Raw genomic sequence first — 19,738 nt, forward strand, 5'->3', positions numbered from 1 at the left:
ATATTTAGTAAGATAAGAGTTGATAAAATTGCGGCACCAGGACCCAGAAGTCCTTGTGGACAATGCAGAGGGTTTTGAACTTAATAATCGTTGCCACTGGGAGCCAGTGGCAAGATTACAGTCCTGAAGAGATACAATACCTAGGCTTGAGAACAAGGACAATTTTCGCAGTCGTGTTCAGGATGAGTTGCAGGGGGCAGAGAGTTGAAGCAGTCAAATTAAGAAAGAAGCAGTAGCCCAGCCTACAGAGAACCAGTGCTCTGGAGACAGTGAGCTGCTGGGGGAAGGAGAGGAAAGGAAGGATACCTATGAGGAGGATCAGCTGGTATTTTGACCTCTCAGAGATCTGAGGAGAGAAGGAGAGTGTAGAGTTGAAGATCATCCCAAGGAATCCAGCATCACAAGTGGGAGCAGGAAGAGGGCCAAGAGAGGCTGGCCAGAGAGTGACAGGAACGGAGTGAGCAGGTGTGGTGATGAGTAGAATCTCAGTGTGGAGCACATCGGTTATATGCAGTCTGCAGGACACCACCACAGGTCAGTACACCATGACATGGTTCACCCCTGGCTGTCATGGAAATGCAGGCAGAAGTGCTACACAATCATAACAACTCATTAAATCGACATACACATATTCTGGACACATGCTTCATCACTCACTGGACACAAGCCTCCCACGCCTTGGACCTGCTCCACATTAATCAACTCACTAATGGCCTCTTCAAGTGGTGTAAGATCCTAGTCCTCTTGTGGTGAACCACCTCCAGTCACCAGAGTAGAGGCGAAGTTGGCACCCAGCTTGTGTTTGGTTTGACGGTGGAGGTCATTCCACCGCTTCACGACCTCACAAGCAGTGTGCCTCTAATTGCCCAAGGCATTGATGCTATCCATGATTCTCTGCTAGTGCACCATATGCTGAGCAGGCTATGTGTGCTCCCTGCCTGCGTGAGCATGTCATGGTAGTGTATGCGCACGCAGGCCACGAGGATCTGGATTTCATCATCATTGAAGCTCCTCTTCCTCGACGTGGCAGTTTCTTGTGCCATGCATTGGGATTGAGCTGGTTCCGCTACTGCACGCTTTGCCTTCTTGGAAGCTTGAGCAGACACTGTGTGGCTGGACCACTCAGGTTAGTAGGGACTGGAGCACTAGTGGCCTGGGCCATGGCATCACCCACTGATGCTGGGACAGTAGTTGCCCCTGCAGGTAGCCATACCTGGGTGCTGGTGCCAGGTCCTTTCACTGCACGTCCCTTCCGTTTGGACGCACGGACAACATCTGCCCCAACGTCTCTGTGGACCTGGGTGTGACCACTACAGCCCTGGCTAGTGGTCCCTGAGCCTGGGTGGTGGGGACTGCAGCTGGCCCTGCAGCTTCATGCCCCTGGCTGGTGGGGATAGCAGCTGGCCCTTCAGCTCCCAGACCCTGGGTGCTCTGGACATGGGTTTTGTGGGAACGTGCCTTCCCCTTGGATGCACGGACAAGATCTGCCCCAGCATCTCGGTGGACCTGGCCCGTGACCACCACATCCATGGCTGGTGGTCCCTGATCCTGAGTGGTGGGGACTGCAGCTGGCCCTGCAGCCCTGGACCCCAGGTGCATGGGGCATCAGCATCACCTGCAGCTCCCTGAACCTGTTGGGTGGGGGGCGTAGCTCTCCCTGCACGTCCCCGACCCTGGACACCTCGGCCACATCGGCCACCTCTGCCACCCTTCCCTCTTGTGGCCTTCCCACTCATGGCACAGATTGATTTGAACAATGGGAGGTGCAGCAATCAATTGTCCTTGCCAGTTTGAGTGAGGGCACAGGGTATGTGATGTAAAACGTACTAGTATGGTCCAGCAAGGTTCAATATCATCCCTGGTGAAAAAATAAATGGGACTCGTAACGCACAAGCACCCAAAATATCAAAAATGCGTGTGCGCCAGTGCTCATGTCCTTGGCCCTGTGACCACCTCAGCTGATCCAGAAGACTCCCAACATGCCAGAACATCACCACCACTCCACAGCCCAGCCCCAGGACCACCTTACCCATCCACACCTGCTTCAGGGGTTGCCATGTCTGAACCAACATCTTCGGAGGCAAGTGACAACCCCATGGCAGCGAGGCAGAGGGCTGTCAACTTCACAGCCACGGAAGTTGACATCCTGGTGGAGCATGTCCTGAGGAATTATGATGCCCTCTTCAATGCCCCAATGCAAGTAGGCAAGGACGGAAACTGATCTGGGACCAGATTGTGGGTGTCATCAAGACGGAGGGGGTGGCACCTCGTGACTACCACCATGTGCACAAGCGCTGGGAGGACCTCAAATCCAGAACCCACAACAAGGCGCAGTGCTTCCTCTAGGCTGGTGCCAACCCAGGGGGGCACCGGGCCAGTTGAACACCACTGACATGTGGGTCCTGGAAATGTTTTACCCGGCGTGCACACCCAGGTCAGCGATTTGCAGCACCGTCTGGAGTCGCCCAGTGAGTGTCCATGTGTTGCTGCCCACCACAGTGCATGTGCATGTCGAATAATGGTGGGAGCATGCACCTTGTCCTTGCAGCAAGTATGCCTCTTGTCTGGATGTCTGTGTGCATGTCTGAGACAGTGCTCCACATGTGTTATCTGAACCATGCGTACATTTAACGGTCTTACTTTTGCAATGTGTTTTGTACTGCAGCATATGACAACGTGCACATGCTTACTTACATGTGTCTGAGACGTGCCTGTGTGAGATGTGTGACAGATGGGTGGTGTTGTGAACATCAGGAACAGGCATTGTGTTCATGTGTATATGTCTCCTATGTGACTGTGTGACTGGCCATCACTCCTGGTGGATGTAACTTGTGCATTTGAATGTGTGGCCTAGTCTTGTTGCCTGATTGCTATTGAGGGGACTCTGATGTGATGGCTCAGTGCACTGCTTGAGGACTGTCAGGTGATGTGTGTGCATGACATGTGTATGGCCCATGAGGCATGTGTGTGTGTAGCATGCACTATTTCTAGGTGGTGACAATGCCATGTCCACGGATGTGTTTGTCTGTGGTGAGGGACAGACATCTATGTGTATGTATGTCCATTGCATGTACCTCTGTGTTGTGGTGGGTGATGATGGTGGTGACCTTTAGCATGGTACTTCATGTGCATGTGTTTTGTACAAAAGACACATTGGTACAGTACCCTGATGTTTGTATTCTACGTCTCCTTATCCACAGCTGTGTTGGAAGAAGAGTGTGGAGAAAAGGTTGTGGAGCAAGGCAGCAGGGAGGCCTCCACCGGGCCGAGAAGCAAGGCCCAGCCACGCGGCCTGGAATCAACATCATCGGGGAGTGAGGAGGCTGGTGCCACGTCTGAGCCATCGGCCACAGCTGCTGAGGGGAGGTCCAAGAGGGCTAAGGTGGTCGAGGACTCCTCGGCAGCGGGGGGGGGGACAGGTGAGCAGACACAGGGGCCATCCATTGCGGATGAGGCTGGGGAGGCATCCAGGTTGGCTGGGGCAGAGGAGGAGGAGGGGGTCGTATTAGGCCAGGCCATGGGGCCCGGCGGGGGTGGTGAGGTGGGTGTGACTGCTGCATTCCAGACCCAGGGCATGAGGCTGTGCAGGTCACCGTGGAGGTACCTGTGCAAATTCCTGTCTCTGTGTCTGCACCTGCAGCAATATGCACCTGCCGGCATGCCCCAGGCCGGACCCGTCCGCAGGTGTCAGATGTTTACAACCAAACCGACGCCCCATTACCTGCGGATGTTGCCATTCGAGACAGAGTGGTACCCCTACTAGTTGGTATTGGGAAGCGTACCACCGGCATTTGTGATGATGTGCATGCTCACACTCGTGTGTTTGCACATCATCACAATGATGTGTGGCGTCTCCTGAACTAGCTAGTAACATTCTTGGTCTCGAATTGGATGCATGGGCTGGACACTCATACAACCCCCTCCTCGCCTTTCTCCCCTGTGCGCCAGTTGTCTTCCCAGGCGTCTTCCGGCCCAGATACCACCAGGGGCCCCTGTGCACCAGTCCCACCCACGTCTGACGGTCCTTTGGAGATTACATCCCTGCCTGAGTTGGGAGTCGACGTTGGATCAGCCGAGGTGGTCACCATTCCGATTTAGGGAACGACAGGAGCAATTGCAATGGAGAGAGAGCAGGCACCCTGGAGCAGGGCACAGGCCCTACGCCGCCAGGTGATGTCATCAGCCCAGAGGGCATCCTTGCGAAGCAGGCACCAGACAATTTGGCAGCAGCAGGCTCAAAGCAGGAAGCTATTGTGCCCAGGGCATACCATCTCAAGGAGGCAGGTATTCGGCATTGGGCACGACGCAAATGTGGACCTTCGAACAAGGATGTCTTCCGTGTTTGTGCGCTATGGGCAGCTCATCTAGGCAGAGAGGAAGCAGGCTCTAAAGGCAAGAGTCGCCATAGGCAGGGTGGATATTGCACTGTGTCAGACAGAGAGGCAGGCTAACATAGTCAAGAGTACTTGCAGGGAGTGGGAGGCGATGGAGAGGGCCATGCTGGAGTCCCTGCAAGCCCTCGAGGTGAGAGTGGACGCCTGCCTAGGGGAAGTGGATGCAGTGCTGGATAATGCCCTGACCAAGAAAATGAGAGAGTTTGGTGACAAGGTGGACTAGCCCGCTGCCTGTGTAAATAGTTTTGAAGATAAGTTTCCTTTTAGTTTTCATTGTGATTTGGAGCTAGCATTGCAGACATTACTCCATTTTATTTTGTACATAGTTACGTAGCTGTAAGTTTCCTTTTTTTCATTTTTTGTAGTGGACAGTGGACTATCCTCTATTTTGTATTGTACATAGATTTTGGGTGTGTTTGAGGAGTTGTATTATTTATTTTATTTATTTTTTCAAGAAAATGTTGTACACATGGCCATTTTTGTGATTTTGTTTTCTTACAAGGACATCTTTTGAAATTATGATTTATTCTTGTATTTACAGTATGTATGCAGAGAATACAACTGTTTAATATGATTATTTTTCTTACTCTCAGACTCGTTGTCGTTCAGTTATTTTTGCAGTGTGCCTGTTTGGTAGTCCATTTAGTAGGCCGGATCCTGCCCATTGACAGTCATGTGTGTGTTTGCTTAGTTGCATGTGTTGTGTTCTCGGTTTGTTTGCAGGGTGAGTATGCAGATGGGCACACCGGGGGTGGTGTGTGGAGTGGGATTTTTTGTGTGCACAGGCAAATGGCATTTCCTTTCAAATGTGCAGCATTTCTGTGTATTTGCCCTCACTGTGTTTGTGAGTTAGGTGGGTGGGGTGACTGGGAGCGTTGCATGTTCAGGACATTTGCACATGATTTTCTTGATGCTGTGTAACACACAGATGGTGCTTTCCCAATTCACCAGCATGTGTTTTTGCAGTTACTATCATCTCTGGTGTTGGTCGACCTCTTGCACTGGTATACACAGTTGCCATTTCATGATATTTACACATTGGCTGGCCATTGCAGCTGACTCGATGCGTGCTGCACTGTCTCATTGCCATGTCCTTCGCACATGGCCATACCAGTGGGGTGTTCATTAGGGATTCTCTTCTAGGGATGGCAGCTCAATGGGGAAGCTCAATCAGGCTGTGGGGAACATGGCCAGTGTTTGTTCATGTGGCACACATTGATAGTCGTTTGGGTTTCTGTCATTGGTGGACATTTTGTCCCTGGGTATTGATGCCATGACATTGTTACAATGGCAGCAGGCACTCACTTTTATATTCTGTTTTTTCATGTGTATGTTGGGAGATGGTTGTGGACAGCTAATGGGTTGGTGATGTCCCATGTGTAGAGGGCTGCCTGCAGGTTGGGGTCAGAGGTGATGGGGGCTGGCATATCCCATATGGAGAAGGCAGCCTGCAGGGTGAGGTGATGGGGGGGGGCTGGGGTATCCCATGTGGAGAGTGCTGCCTGCAGGGTGGGGTCACGGGTGATGGGGACTGGTGTATCCCATGTGTAGGGGGCTGCCTGCAGGGTGGGGTCCCAGGTGATGGGAGCTGGGGTATCCCATGTGTAGAGGGCTGCCTGCAGGGTGGGGTCACAGGTGATGGGTGCTGGGTGGAAGTATCCCATGTGTAGACGGCTGTCTGCAGGGTGGGGTCACAGGTAGTAGAGGCTGGTGTGGGGGTATCCCATGTGTAGAGGGCTGCCTGCAGGATGGGGTCACATGTGATGGGGGGTGGGGTATCCCATGTGTAGAGGGCTGCCTGCAGGGTGGGGTCACCGGTGATGGGGGCTGGGGTATCCCATGTGTAGAGGGCTGCCTGCAGGGTGGAGCCATGGGTGATGGGGCTGGGGTACCCCATGTGGAGAGGGCTGCCTGCAGGGTGGGGGTCACAGGTGATGGGGGCTGGGGTATCCCATGTGTAGAGGGCTGCCTGCAGGGTGGGGTCACAGGTGATGGGGGCTGGGGTATCCCGTGTGTAGAGGGTTGCCTGCAGGGTGGGGTCAGTGGTGATGGGGCTGGGGTATCCCATGTGTAGAGGGCTGCATGCAGGGTGGGATCACGGGTGATAGGGGCTGGGGTGTCCCATGTGGGGAGGGCTGCCTGCAGGGTGGGGTCAGGAGGTGGTTACATGCCACAGATTGCGAGGTTCAGATGCACAATTTGGCTGGGGTGCATCGGGGGATCTTGCAGTGTTTTCACGTGATTACGCTGGGATGCAGCGGGGATCGCACAGTGATTTAATGCAATTTGGCTGAGTTGCGTCCAGGGTAAGTGCAGTGTTTTCACACAATTACACTGGGGTGCGGTTGGGGATTGCAAGATGTTTTCCCGCCATTACGCTGCGGTGCGGGTGGGGATCACGCAGTGTTTTCACATGGTTTGGCTGGGGTGTGTCTATGGATTGCAGAGTGTTTTTGTGCGATTATGTTGGAGTGCGGGCAGGGATTGCGCTGTGTTTTCACGTGATTAGGTGGGGTGTGCACAGGATCGCGTAGTGTTTTCACGAGATTTGGCTGGGGTGCGTCCGGGGTACACGCAGTGTTGTCACGCGATTACATTGGGGTGCTGCCGGGGATCGCGCAATGTTTTCACATGATTTTGCTAGGGGGGGCTGAATGCTGGCCCAGGGATGGAGCAGAGGCTTGCGCCATGTTATGCATTTCACTAGCTTTCTACTGTGCGTGGGGGCCTGTTAGGGGTGTTACTCGCGCAGCTTGCTGTTACTTGTGTCATGGCTATTGCTGCCTCTGGAAATCCATGAATACGCGTGCCCCTCTCGGCGCTTGCGCATTTTCTGCACCTGATTCTATGAATCGGGATCAATGTGTTCCAAAAATGAGTAATGTGGCACGGAGAGCTGTTACATGTACACAGCAACGTAAACGGCTCCATGCCACCAAATTTTCATCATTTGCTTTGTGGGCTGCAAATGTAAAGGCCAAAAGGCGGTGTACAAGCGTATATACCTGCTTTTGCCCTTCACATTTAAACTCTGCATTGCAAAGTGAGTAATCGCTGCCTGGCATGCATGCTAGAATGCCAGGCAGCATTTACTTTTCATTGTGAGCGCTGCCTGCCATGTTTGCATGGCAACCGGCGCTTACCATTACAGTTAAACACTCCCCAACATGCTCACATGTCGGGGAGGGTACAATTGTAATTGTACACGCATGGCAGGGAGCATGTACAATGGATCCCTACAGGGTCCACCTGCTTTTTTCGGGTGCATAAAGCAGGCGGACCCCATAGGGATATCCCGCATTTGCACCGGCATGAAAATCCATGCTCGCACAGAAGCATTTGTATGGCAGGAACGCAGGGAGCAGCAGAAATGCGAGTTACGTTCCACCCCTCCTCTCCACCATGTATACGAATGAAAATCAGCTGCAGTGTGAATGCAAGGCGTTAAAGCCGTACGCAAGGCTTTTACGCCTTGCATTCACGTTACGGCTGAATGGAAACTGAGCCCCTATGAAGTAACTTGTAATTGTCTAATAAAAAAGAAAAAAAGTAAAGTTCTTAGTCCAATCTATCTTTTTTGCACTCCCAAAAATTCAAGTTCTTCAAATGCTGAGTACCCGAGATTAGGTTCCCTCTGCCACCTACAAGCAAATGCATCACATGCGAGCTAAGAAAAAACAGAACAGGCTAGTTAATCAATAGTAACATGTTTGCCACACAGCAAATTGTGTGGCTGTGTGCAGAGCCTCAACCAGAGATAGCTAATATGCACACTATGTACAGTATCCCAACAAAAACATACACACAGCCAGGACTGAAGACATAGCTATGGGCCACATGTGGCAACATAAAGAAGTGCTTATCGTCATGCATGGGACTACAGCAACAGCACGATAAGTATTATGATCCGTCAACCGCCATGCAACTGACCGACAGAGCTTTGATTAGGTTATTTGGTCAAATCATTTGAGCATCCAGTACAGACATTCACTACACAGACCGTGGCTCACACATGGATCCCAATTTTGCAGCGTGAGAATCTTGTCTGAATCCCTGTGACCGAAAACGGCATTCATACATAGTTGCCACACTTCACATCCTATTGTTCGATTTGGGGTGTCTTTGCCCCACCATAGCTGACGGAAATCTGTCACACTGTCTGTATAGCTATGTTCAATGGGGAGAATTTCCCCCTCACTCCCACCACTGTATGGTTTCTTTCCACTCTCCTCCATGCAAAGTGTAGTTCATACCAGCATGGCCACTCCTCATGGGGCCGACTGCCAAGCGTTTTCCACCTCTTAATGGGGGTTCTCCTGTATTCCCTCCCTCTTCAGACCCACACATGCACTCTCGCTGCAGCTCTCTGCCCATAGTTGCTAGCCACTCTCACTGTTTCAGTACCCCCCGCCCTCGTTACCCTTCTGGCTTACATTTTCATGGTGCCCCGCAATCCTGCTGCCCCTTGCTGGCCACCCGAAGCCATCCCTTTCTTTCAGCTAATTGTGTCAGCCCATGGTGCATGTATAGAGCAGTTAATTTGTACTACCATGTAGAGATTTGACCTATTCAGTCAATCTGGCAATGTGACATTCAGGTAAGGGGGTAAACCCCTCACCTTCACTGTCTGTTCAGCCGTATAATTTCATAATGTTTCATTTATCGGCAACATAACCTGCCAATGTATTGCATCCTTTTGTAGCAAGGCAGTGGGAGGCAGAGGGCATTTACCTTGTATGTATTGTGGGCATTCATGCAGGAGTGTTACTTGCCTTCTTTGTTATCTTCTTGGTTGTCATCCCCCTGCAAATATCCAAAGTATCCAGTTATTCTGTATACATTTCTGTATCGATTGTGGAGGATCCAAAAAAGCTCTTCAAATGGGCCAACGAGTAGTGCTATTTGTACAGTTTTAACATGTGATTTGGTTTAGGTAGGAAGGTATTGCTAGAAAATGGCAATAGGTAAAATTAAGAGCCAGTCTGCTAAATATTATTTACATAATCACTTCTTCATGTATGTTAACCAAGTGTTATTGCATATGTTTCAGGTTGAATGTGCTGTATATAACCCAGAACCTTACCTCCGTAAAGAAGATAAACCTGCGTCTCTTTCCTTGGACCATGGTTTTCTTTGGGTAAGTTCAATCTTTATATGCCTTTATACACATTTTATTTTACCAGAATTGCTGTGATAAGAAGATGCTATTGTTTTTGCTTGTATCGCTGCGAGTCAAGTGTCTGCCTACTCCTTGCTATTTTCAGCGTGTCCACTAAGCGTCTAGCATTTATAGCAGTAGGGCACCTCAGAATTGATTGAAGAATAGCACTTTGGTCAGTTACATTAGACAATGATAATTTGCTGGCAATCCGGATCGAACTTCATATTAATTCTACTCTTCACGCCAGACTATCAAATCTGGGGATCTATCTAAAAAAATCAAGATAAATAGAGGTGTGCATCAGGGTTGCTTAATTGCCCCTTTCCTTTTTAACTTGTTACTTTTGGCCAGTCCTAAATTGGGAATTACAAAAATATTGTGGCTAGCTTATGCAGACGATATTGCCATACTGGATTATATGCAAGTCGGGCTTCCACGTCTTCTTAACTCTCTTGCAGACTATGCAGACTATGTAAAATTAAACCAACTAACGATAAATCCACTTAAATCCAGTATCGTAATCTTTAAAAGACCTCAGAAGAGGATAAAATCCTTTTCTTGGCAGTTGGATAACCAAGTCATGCCGATTCTAAACGAGATTCCGTAATTGGATAAGTGCGTATCCAACTAAAAGATCATTTCTCCACAATCTGGACACTAAGATTCTGAACCTAGGGTCCCAGATGATTAAACTCCATAATAAATTCTGTAGATTCTCTATCCTTCCACTTATAAAATACTACCGCGAAAAAACTGTCCCTTCCCTCTTAATTGGGCTAGAATGTAGTATCCAGAGCTTTCTCATCGATTGGGACAAACTGGAATCTAAATTGTGGAATGGAGATGGATCTCTGCATACAGACTGATCCTCGAGCCTCCACCTTTATCTCTCTATGAAGACATGGCAACTCAGCTTCAGAAGGGAGATCATGGTTTTTTAAATGCACTAAGGGATAGATCATCTGAGATTCTATTTACAGTAGATTCTGATGTAGATACCTTGATGCATAATACGTTAAAATCTAAAGAGAGTTTAAAAAGAGGTGTTTGGATCAGAACGATTGAGAGAATGAGAGCATTAAAGCATTCTTCCTCCCTCTTGGAGTTTGATAAACCCAGATCCTTTCTGCCTACTTATTTGAGGAGGTCCCTGGATCCTATTGTGAGGGCTGAATTCCTCAGACTAAGACTCAACATTCTTCCAACTCTAGAAATTCAACACGTGAGAGACAGGGAAGCCTTCCCTAGGGACATCTGCTAGGAATGTGATCTGAAATTAAAGCATTCAATTCAGCATGTGCTGATTGGCTGCCCAGGGACCTGGGCCTTAAAGGTCCAAAGACTAAGAAGATTTGTCCATAATATCGACTTCTTTGAATCCCTCATGTTCTATGAAACTCATTTCAGGTAATGAAGTGTTTCTAACTACAGAAATTGTAAACATTCTTAGGGTTTTAAAACTCACTAATAAGAGTTGAATCTCATTAGACTATCGAATGTTAGATGGTCATGAAAAGAGGTCATGAAACATGGAAAAGGAAAAAAAAAGGTTTTGGTTTTGAGGTTTTTAGCTGACTTAGGTAGAGTGTTTATAATTTGTTTTCTTTGGAATGATTAGCTGTTCTTATTTAATTGTCTTACATGTTTAATTGTTATATATGAACTGATACATTTCTCAAGAATTTTAATATCTCAATGTTATACTATTTGTGTGAAGTTGTTTTTGTTCGATATGTGTGTAAAAAGTCATGATTGGTTTTGGCTAATATACAATAAAAAATGTTTTAAAAAAGTTACATTAGCCAATCAGGTTACTCCAAACATGAAGAATTAAAGGAAACAACATAATACTATATTTTTGAAAGTGTGGAATTGCTAGGAGAGTTGCTTTCAGAAAAGAGCAGAAAGAAGCAACTTTGGGGGATGACTGTAAAGAGAGAGAGGGGGAGCATTGCAGGGTTTAGAGATTAGAAAAGAAAAAGCATGAACGCGGGACTGAAGAGAAGGGGGACATGGGAGAACCAAAAAGAAAAGTGAGGAGGAGGAGTGAAGAGGGAGACTGGGAGAGTAAAGTGAAAGATAAGAAGGCACACGGCTAAAAAGTATACATAAATATCGAAATTGAATGCTAACTCGGAAGGACAGCCAACACTGAGCAGCAAGGAATTAGACTGGGGAGGAGACGGGCATAGAATATGAGAATGGGGTGGAGGCAGGCATAGAATATGAGACAGGGAGGAGGCAGGCATAGAATATGAGATATCCTGGAAAATGTACTTATGAACTATTTAGCCCACAGATTTCCCTAGCAGTGGGCACTGGCAGAACATTTGTACTAAATAATACCTCACTACTTGCACTCAGTTATCATTTTGTATCAGACGCCGAGACCTTTTACAGAGTCATGAAATTTGAAGAACGTTTTTTAAAGCGAGGTCGAGTTCACTGCCAGTAAATGCTGGAAGGAGGCTGGTCAGTAATGTGTTGGGGATTTGCTGTGTTAAGTTACTGGGCATTTGTATAGTGCCTTTCGCCATTGAGGTCTCAATGATAAATGTGTTGATCTAACAGAGTAGAGAACTGAAATAAATGAGTAAACAATGCTCTTCGGTAGCCAACATGAGTGTAAACCTGCTGTCTGGTGAACATAGATGTTTTTCGCTACCCATGCCAATAAAGAACTCAATCTGCTTTTAATAAATGAACATACAGAAACCTTTAATTGATTCACACATAGGATAGTGTGACTCTTTGCAGTCGATGCATGGCTATGACATAATTCCTTTAAGGACACTTATCATATTCTGTTTAAAGAGAGAGAATCATCTGGGTGGTTAATGCAGGAAGGCACACTTACTTTTACTAGTTATCTAGTCTCGGGAGAATAGGTCAGGGGGAACGCGCTTTCCTTGGAAGCAAGACGACGCGGTGCAACACATGTTCGATCCCCTGCTCCGTGCTTAGAAACCTCTGGGTATTAAATACTAATTATTGTTATAATATCCCCCAAGTGGAGGCCATTTGCAGACAGCATGCAGGTAGCAATCAGAACAAGCACGTTTTACAAGTAAGTATTTCCCTGAATAACTCCCACACACATTGCACAACATGTGTGCACATCAGGTAACTCGCGCTGCTCTCTACCCCTCCCCCCCATATTTCATTTTCGTTATGTTTGTTTGACTGTAATACCATTGTGCTAGGAACAAGTGTAAGAGACTAAATGCATATCTTCTGTGCAGGGGTTTTACTTTAGACCTCGCAAGTTATTGTAGGATATTCGCAGACAATCTCACATTCCTTCATTTTCTTCTGCTTTTCAGATTGGCAGCTGCACTAACCAGATGGGACAGATCGCCATAGTGTCATTGCAGAACTGCTCTTCCAAGGTCATTGAATGCTTCAACGTGGAGTCGCGGATCCTCTGCATGGTGTACATTCCCGAGGAATGGAAAGAGGAGATACATGAGGCGACGGAGAACGAAAATCCCAAAACTTCAGATGTGTCCACTATATGCCTGGGAATGGAGGAGGGCAGGTAATGGTTCTCTGTGGAAGTCATTTAAAACAAATCTTTATTTATAGACACCAAATCACAGCACATAGCTATCATCAACAAAATACTTTGCATTTCATCGACAATAAGCTTTCTGGATTACATAGGGAAGCAACATGTTTAGGGGGGCACCGGTTCAAGGCCTGCCCGGGTCTGAACGGTGACCATATATCATGGGGTCTCTGGCTTGATCTTGCAGAGGGTCGTTTCCACATCTGAGCACCACGTTGCGTCTCTCATTCAATCAGATTCAGTAGATGCCGATGCATGTGTCGACGTCTTAAAAATACAGCACTTGGCAAGGAGAAATAGCAAAGACAGAAGTTTCTTAGATCCCAAAGTGAGACTAAAATTCCTTTCTGGGAAACCAGACCAGAGGATCTTGTGGTATATTCGTTTCAAGGATTTTGGAGGTCAGAAATAACATTACAGACCAGAAACCCTGTAGGTTCTTACACGTCGAATCAAATGAAAGAATGCAACATTAGTATCATGGCATTTCAGACACTCCCCATACAAAAGGCATCATATTTTATACGTGGCCTGGGGTAAATATACACTTGATGGAGTATTTTAATTGAACCATCTCATGCTTAGAATTGAGAGAAACTCTACGGGTATTGTTGCATAATTTCCCCCACTCATGATCATCTACAATCCCAGTATCTCTTTCCCACTTGAGCATAGCCTCAGGGATCCATGAAGGGGATCTGTCCTGGGTTAGTCTGTATAATGTGGTCAACAGATGTTTGCAACTAATCAATAAGGTGATACATTTTAGGATGGGGAGACTTTGGGTTCTTTAGGGAACTCTGGGTTCCAAGCCTGCAATGCCTCATGCAATCTGATATATTGGAACATTGGAGTAAAATGTCTTCCGACCTTAGCACCAAATTGTTCCTTTGTAAAGTATTCATCCTCTGGGAACAAGTCTCCTATATATTGTATTCCCAGTTTGCTCCAAGCTTCCTTAATCCACCTGTCAGAGGTTAGCTTTAGTTCCTACAGATTCTATAGAGAGAGATTCAGTACTTGGGGACGCAGTATCTGGAGTCTTTTATGTAGTCTCCTCCAAGCATGCACCGAACAGGGTCAAATTTACATGTGCATATTCGATATTCTGATATAAAAAGGAATTGCAATGGGAATTGCCGTTCTGAGGTCCTTTCTATATGTACATTAAGGAGCGTTAGAGAGCCTGGCCTCCAGAATGTGAAAATTGATGTCCAGTGACTCTATTCCCCCTTGATTATATGGACAGACCATAATCGCCCTTCTAATACATGGGCTTTTGGGGGACCAGAGTAAGGGTATCAATGTGAATTGTAATTTGTTCTGGAAATAATAAAGACATTTTGGAAGGATAAGCATTTTGGCCAGCACTATGCTGCCATATAGAGACAAGGGAAGAGTTAACCACTTATCTCCCTTAGCCGCTAAGAGATCTGACCCTTAAAGTGATTCTCCATCAGCAGTTAAGAATGCTCTCTGTCCTGTTCCCATCTGTATTGTTGCAATCACACCCCAGCCAGGAGATGTACATGGCTGGTAACGGCCAGGCAGCCCGACTCTAGGCAGGCCCGAGGAAAGAAAAGGCTTCGCAAGGGATCTGGGCCATTACCGGCCATGTATGCCCCCCCGGCTCAGGTATGATAGTTATTCCCACCCTGTGGTTTGCCTGGGGTGCAAATAGTTATATTTTTCTTCTCGGAGATGGGCTGCACGCTATTGCGCAAGCGCACCCTTCCGAGGAATAGAAAATAGAGATGTCCACAGCCAAAGGAAAAGTGACTTAGTCCATTTTCAATTTCCATGGCCGCGGGCAGGAGGAGTGCCGGAACCGGAGCACAAAGCTCTGGTCCAGCAGGTAACTGTGGGGTGGGGGATTTAATGTAATTGGGGGTAGGGCAGGAGGGGAGGGGAGTGGGTGGGAATATAGGGAGGCTACAGGGAGAGGTTCCCTGTTACTTCCCAACAATCAAGGTGGCGCCACCCGGGGATGGGCCTCAGATGGCTGGCAAGAGCAGGCAGTACACACTGTATTCTCGCCTGCTCTTCCAGCCACCTGATTGGCTAAGCGCCCTTCCCCGGTGCGAATGCCATATATCATCACGTTTAGAGGTTGCTGCGTTTAATGAACAAGTATGGACTTTGTCTAATTAACTCAGACCCCAGGGAAATCCCCAAATTGTATTATTTCCTGTGTGAGGGGTAAAAAGTTCCATGATGGATTTTTGAAGTGAAGGAATACATTGTCTGCGTAGAGAGAAATTATCTCTCTACGGACGACTAGTGCTAGTCCCCTATTGACATGAAGACGCATGGTCCTAGTGGCAAGAGGCTCCATAGCCACTGCAAAGAGGATGGGGAAAATGATGCACCCCTGCCACTTTCCCCCATATAGACAAAAGCCAGCAGAGTGCCTCCCCAAGGCATACATTTTTGTTATCGGACATGCATACAGCAGGTTTTTCCAATGTCTGAAGTACCCAGATATGCCTATTTTCTTAAGCACCTGAAACAAGTATAGTCATGATAAGGAATCCAATGCCTTCTCGATGTGCAAAAATGTTGCAGTATTTCAAACGTCTGTGCAAAATAAAGGCTGTAGATCCACCTCGAAGAAACTTTGACTGATCCAAATGAATCATGGGGCCACTGATTTGAGAAGGCGTTCAGCTAATATTTTCACAAGGATTTTAGTATCCAGGTTCACCAATGATATAAGCATGTATGAGGCGCAGGTTTCAGGTTCTTTGTTTGATTTTAGAAGCACTGTAATACAGGCTTCATTTTTGGTACCAGGGAGGTGGCCCTTGTGTAATGTCTCCTCCCATACCTTCAGAGGTTGCGGTTCTAGCTCTGTTGTGAATTCCTTATAAAATGTTTGTTTTTAGGCTATCACTCCCGGGGGATTTTGCATTCATGGCTTCAAGAATTTCAGTGAAGGAAACGGGTACATAAATTAAGGTTTTGGCTTCACGGTTTAATTTAGGTGGACAATAGTTTTCTAGATACTAACACGCTGTCTCACCAGTTCCCACCCCCTCACGGCCGTCATACTGGAGCAGTAGCAGAAGAGCAATAAATGGGACCCCCTGCATTGTTCCCATACCGCATCGAGTGTATGAGAGACCTTATTCACTCAGACAGCCATGCAGAATACACCCACACACTGAAAGTGTGGAAGGATCTTGCATGGAAGAATGCTACATGGAAGGATGTTGCCTGCCAAGATGTCAGAAGGCATCAATGGATATTATGGATGGAAGTTAAAGTGAAATCTGCTGAGGACAAAGTGATGTCATAAAGAAGATATAAGAACCTATGCTGAAACGATATGAAAATACTTAAAAGTAACTATGTAACTGAAGCACTAAGAGTAACATGAACCTAAAGCTAAAGTAATCATGGACCTAAAGAAGATGAAGTAACTTACTGACCAATAACTGTAAATACGCAGTAGTACAAGGTTGAAAGACAACGTATAGAAGCTTGCTACAGAGAAATATATAATGTGGAAAGGACAGCCATTATGGGAAAATGGACGCTAGCTCACGTTAAACTTAACCAAGCTACCTCAGAGACAGGTGAGGCTGTAGAATCAGGAGACGCGGAAAAACAGCTCTGTGTGCAGACCCGACGATGAGTCCAGGTTGGCCCAGAGTTAAGGATGCTATTTTGAGGGATAAGCACTGTGCACAAAGGGAGTACATGGATAAACTCTAAATGTTGGACATTCTTCATAGATGAAAGAAGAAGAAAACATCTGAGAGAGCCAAACTGTTGGTAAATTAAAAGTATACAAAGTTCATATGAGATAGAGTGAGCAAGTCTTTAGACTGCCAAGACGAGCAACAGCACCCTGCATAATTAAATGGAATGGCAGTAAATAAAACGCTGAAATGGATAAATTAGTGGTCTCTTCACATGTGACTCAGAAGTTGAAAACAAGAGGCTATACATTAGAGCCTCAAGCTAACATAGTGGTGTGCTCACACTACTTTAAATGTTCCAGGACAATGAACAGGCAAGAAAGGTCAACTACAAACGGAAGACTTTGGATGATGGCCTACCAATGAGATTTGCTGGGCTAATTGGGAAACCGGGGTGTAGTCTGATGGGATTCAAACACCACAGTTTCATTTCACATAAGTGCTGCTAAAGAGCCAAAAATCCAAGGTTGGGATAATATGCCAGCCAGTCACTGCAGTTGAGGGACAATTTAACATGCAATATAGCATAGACCAATCCACTGTTGTTTTGTCTGCTATAATCAGTACTATACGTATTTAGAAGTAGTTCAAGGCATGCCCTACAGATAAGGGGTAGCCAATGATGTACTAACCTTATATGTTCTATAAGTAGATAAGTTTGCTTAACCAATCCCTTCCCTTAGTAGGTTTTGTATTTTGACACCTAGAATGACATCATAGATGGTGCATATTGGGGTATAAGACCTCCATGTAATCAAGCTGCTATGTGAATGTACATGCATCAGTCCGATGTTTGTCAGGGCTCCCTACTTTATTAAATTGACAATAAAGTAATACTTTGCCATATTCTTTGAGTCTGTCCGATTATTTGTTTTGAGATCATTATTGTAACTCCATTAGCACAAACAGACTCTTCACAGTGCTAAAGCACATCTCCGATGGGGACGTTTTGTGTATGTTGTCATATGTGAGGAACCAGAAGGTGTCTCACCCACTAGTCCCCGGGGATCTATCATCCAGGTGGCCAGGACACAGCCATCACTTTTGGATCCAATTCCTAGGGGGTGGACCAGTACAGGAGAATCGCCTGGGTGAGGGGTATTTGGGGAGTGGTAGTGGTATACTGGATGGTGAGGTGCGATATCCCCTTCCCTGTAACATCTTCACCCCATCCTACTCAGTAGGATATTTAGAAACTGTACCCCCCTTTTACAACACAAACACTTTCTCACTGGCGGCCCGCTCTAAGGGAAAACAGACTAACACCCGAGCCGTGTACCAGACATGTCCCAATACTATGGTCAGGTGAGGTCAGGCAATTACCGACAATCACTCCCACCTGACTTCCATTACACTTCCTTACATGGATAAAAGGCTGAGCACGACAGCACACTCTGGGCGAGGAAACAGCAGTACCAAGATGGCAGTTTAACCAGGGGAGAAAGACTGCGAAACAGAAGGGGGTCGAAAGGAGGGAAGTTCCCTTGGCCTTTTCGACAAGGACCTGTTACTTCCACGAAATCTCGAAAGAAAGCGTAAGACCAGGAAACCAGGCTGAAGAATACTGCATTGTGTGTCAGAGGTACCCGTGTTCCTTCCCCGTCAGTAACCAAGGCGGGAAGAAGCACCAGCTGCCGTGGTACTGTCCCTGGCTCCAAGAAAAAAGCAGCGTCAGTGAAATCAACACAGTCGGTGAGTTGGTGAGACCGATACAAGACCGGTCTGTGTTGAAGCCAAGGTTGCAAGCAGCAACATTGTATGGCGATCGCTGGATCAGACATTGTTAAAACACGTGTGATAAGAGACACGAATGAAGTTAAATTGCTTATGAGTGATTGAACTTTAAAGCAAGCTACAATACCTTTGACAGAGTGGTCCGGCACCACGTGGGCGCTCAATCGAAGGTCTCTGCAAGGTACCGAGCTGAGAAGTGATACAAGTAGATGGATTTGGTCCGAGCTCGACAGAGGGCAATCAAACGAATAAAGGTGAATGGAAGTGGTCCTGCGACGGGTCAAGTCAAATCCCACGCATAGTCGAAAGTCTTCGACTTCGATGAAATAGAGAACGTTTGGGAGGGAGATCAATTGAAGCTTTGTGTTAAAGTGGGTCTGAGGCCGGCGGAGGGGGGCCTGGGGTGGATCAAAAGTCACCCAAGAAGTTATTCTTGAGAATCCTGAGGAGAAAGGAACTTTTTAATGTTTGTTTGCCGCATCAGGCCCTCTGAAGTAAGAGACTTTGAATGGCAAAGAGACTTTGACATAACAGGCCCTGATACTGAGATTTGAACTGCATCTTCGTGCTAGAGAAGCCAGAGACTGTGTTAAGCTCGAGTGTGCCGCCGTGTCCCGTGCTGAAAACATGGGAAAGGAAGGCCAGTTCTTGAACACTTTTCTTTTGCATAACATTGTTTCCCACACTTTTTGCATTTAGAAGTAAGGATTGGCAATAGGTTTATTAGTATAGGCCCCTTTATTTTGACAAGACACCACTAGGACTGCGCTATTATTATTTGCTAGTTGTAGCTTGCTCCCATATTTAGATTTAGGATTAGATAGGCCTTTTGAAAACCCAATTGAAGTTCAATAAATACCCTTGAACTGTGATCACTTGTGTCGGTCTTACTGTTTGATACCATCCTGCCTTATACATAGTAGTAATGAAATACTCCTAGTACACCGTTAGGGTGCGCTATTGTTTTTCCAGAGGTGCCCCTTGTAGTTTAAATGTCAGTAGTTCTTCAATGGCCTCTTGTCAGCCACACTAGAGCCCGGCCAGGTCTTTCACTCTCACTGTATTTACGGGCCACTACAGGTTTAGCGAGAAATGTTATCTCTCTTTCAGCTGCAGCACAGAATTGGTCAAGTATAGTTTTCATGGGGTGGTGAAGTATTTTATTATCAGTACTATC

At 46.9% G+C, this 19,738-nt stretch overlaps 1 protein-coding gene across 2 annotated transcripts in view; it reads left to right on the forward strand.

Annotated features, from left to right (window-relative positions):
* The window catches only part of ARHGEF10 (Rho guanine nucleotide exchange factor 10), a 1,326,864-nt gene that overhangs the window by 817,931 nt on the left and 489,195 nt on the right, over window positions 1-19,738 (forward strand). For both annotated transcript variants that reach the window (XM_069606090.1, XM_069606091.1), the window contains exons 23-24: window positions 9,445-9,531; window positions 12,879-13,093. In XM_069606090.1, coding sequence (XP_069462191.1) covers window positions 9,445-9,531; window positions 12,879-13,093 — 302 coding nt within the window. The remainder of the gene's footprint in view (window positions 1-9,444; window positions 9,532-12,878; window positions 13,094-19,738) is intronic.

Source organism: Ambystoma mexicanum, chromosome 4p (assembly GCF_040938575.1).
Source record: "Ambystoma mexicanum isolate Mex_15411 chromosome 4p, UKY_AmexF1_1, whole genome shotgun sequence".
In the NCBI taxonomy this organism is placed as follows: Eukaryota; Metazoa; Chordata; class Amphibia; order Caudata; family Ambystomatidae; genus Ambystoma; species Ambystoma mexicanum.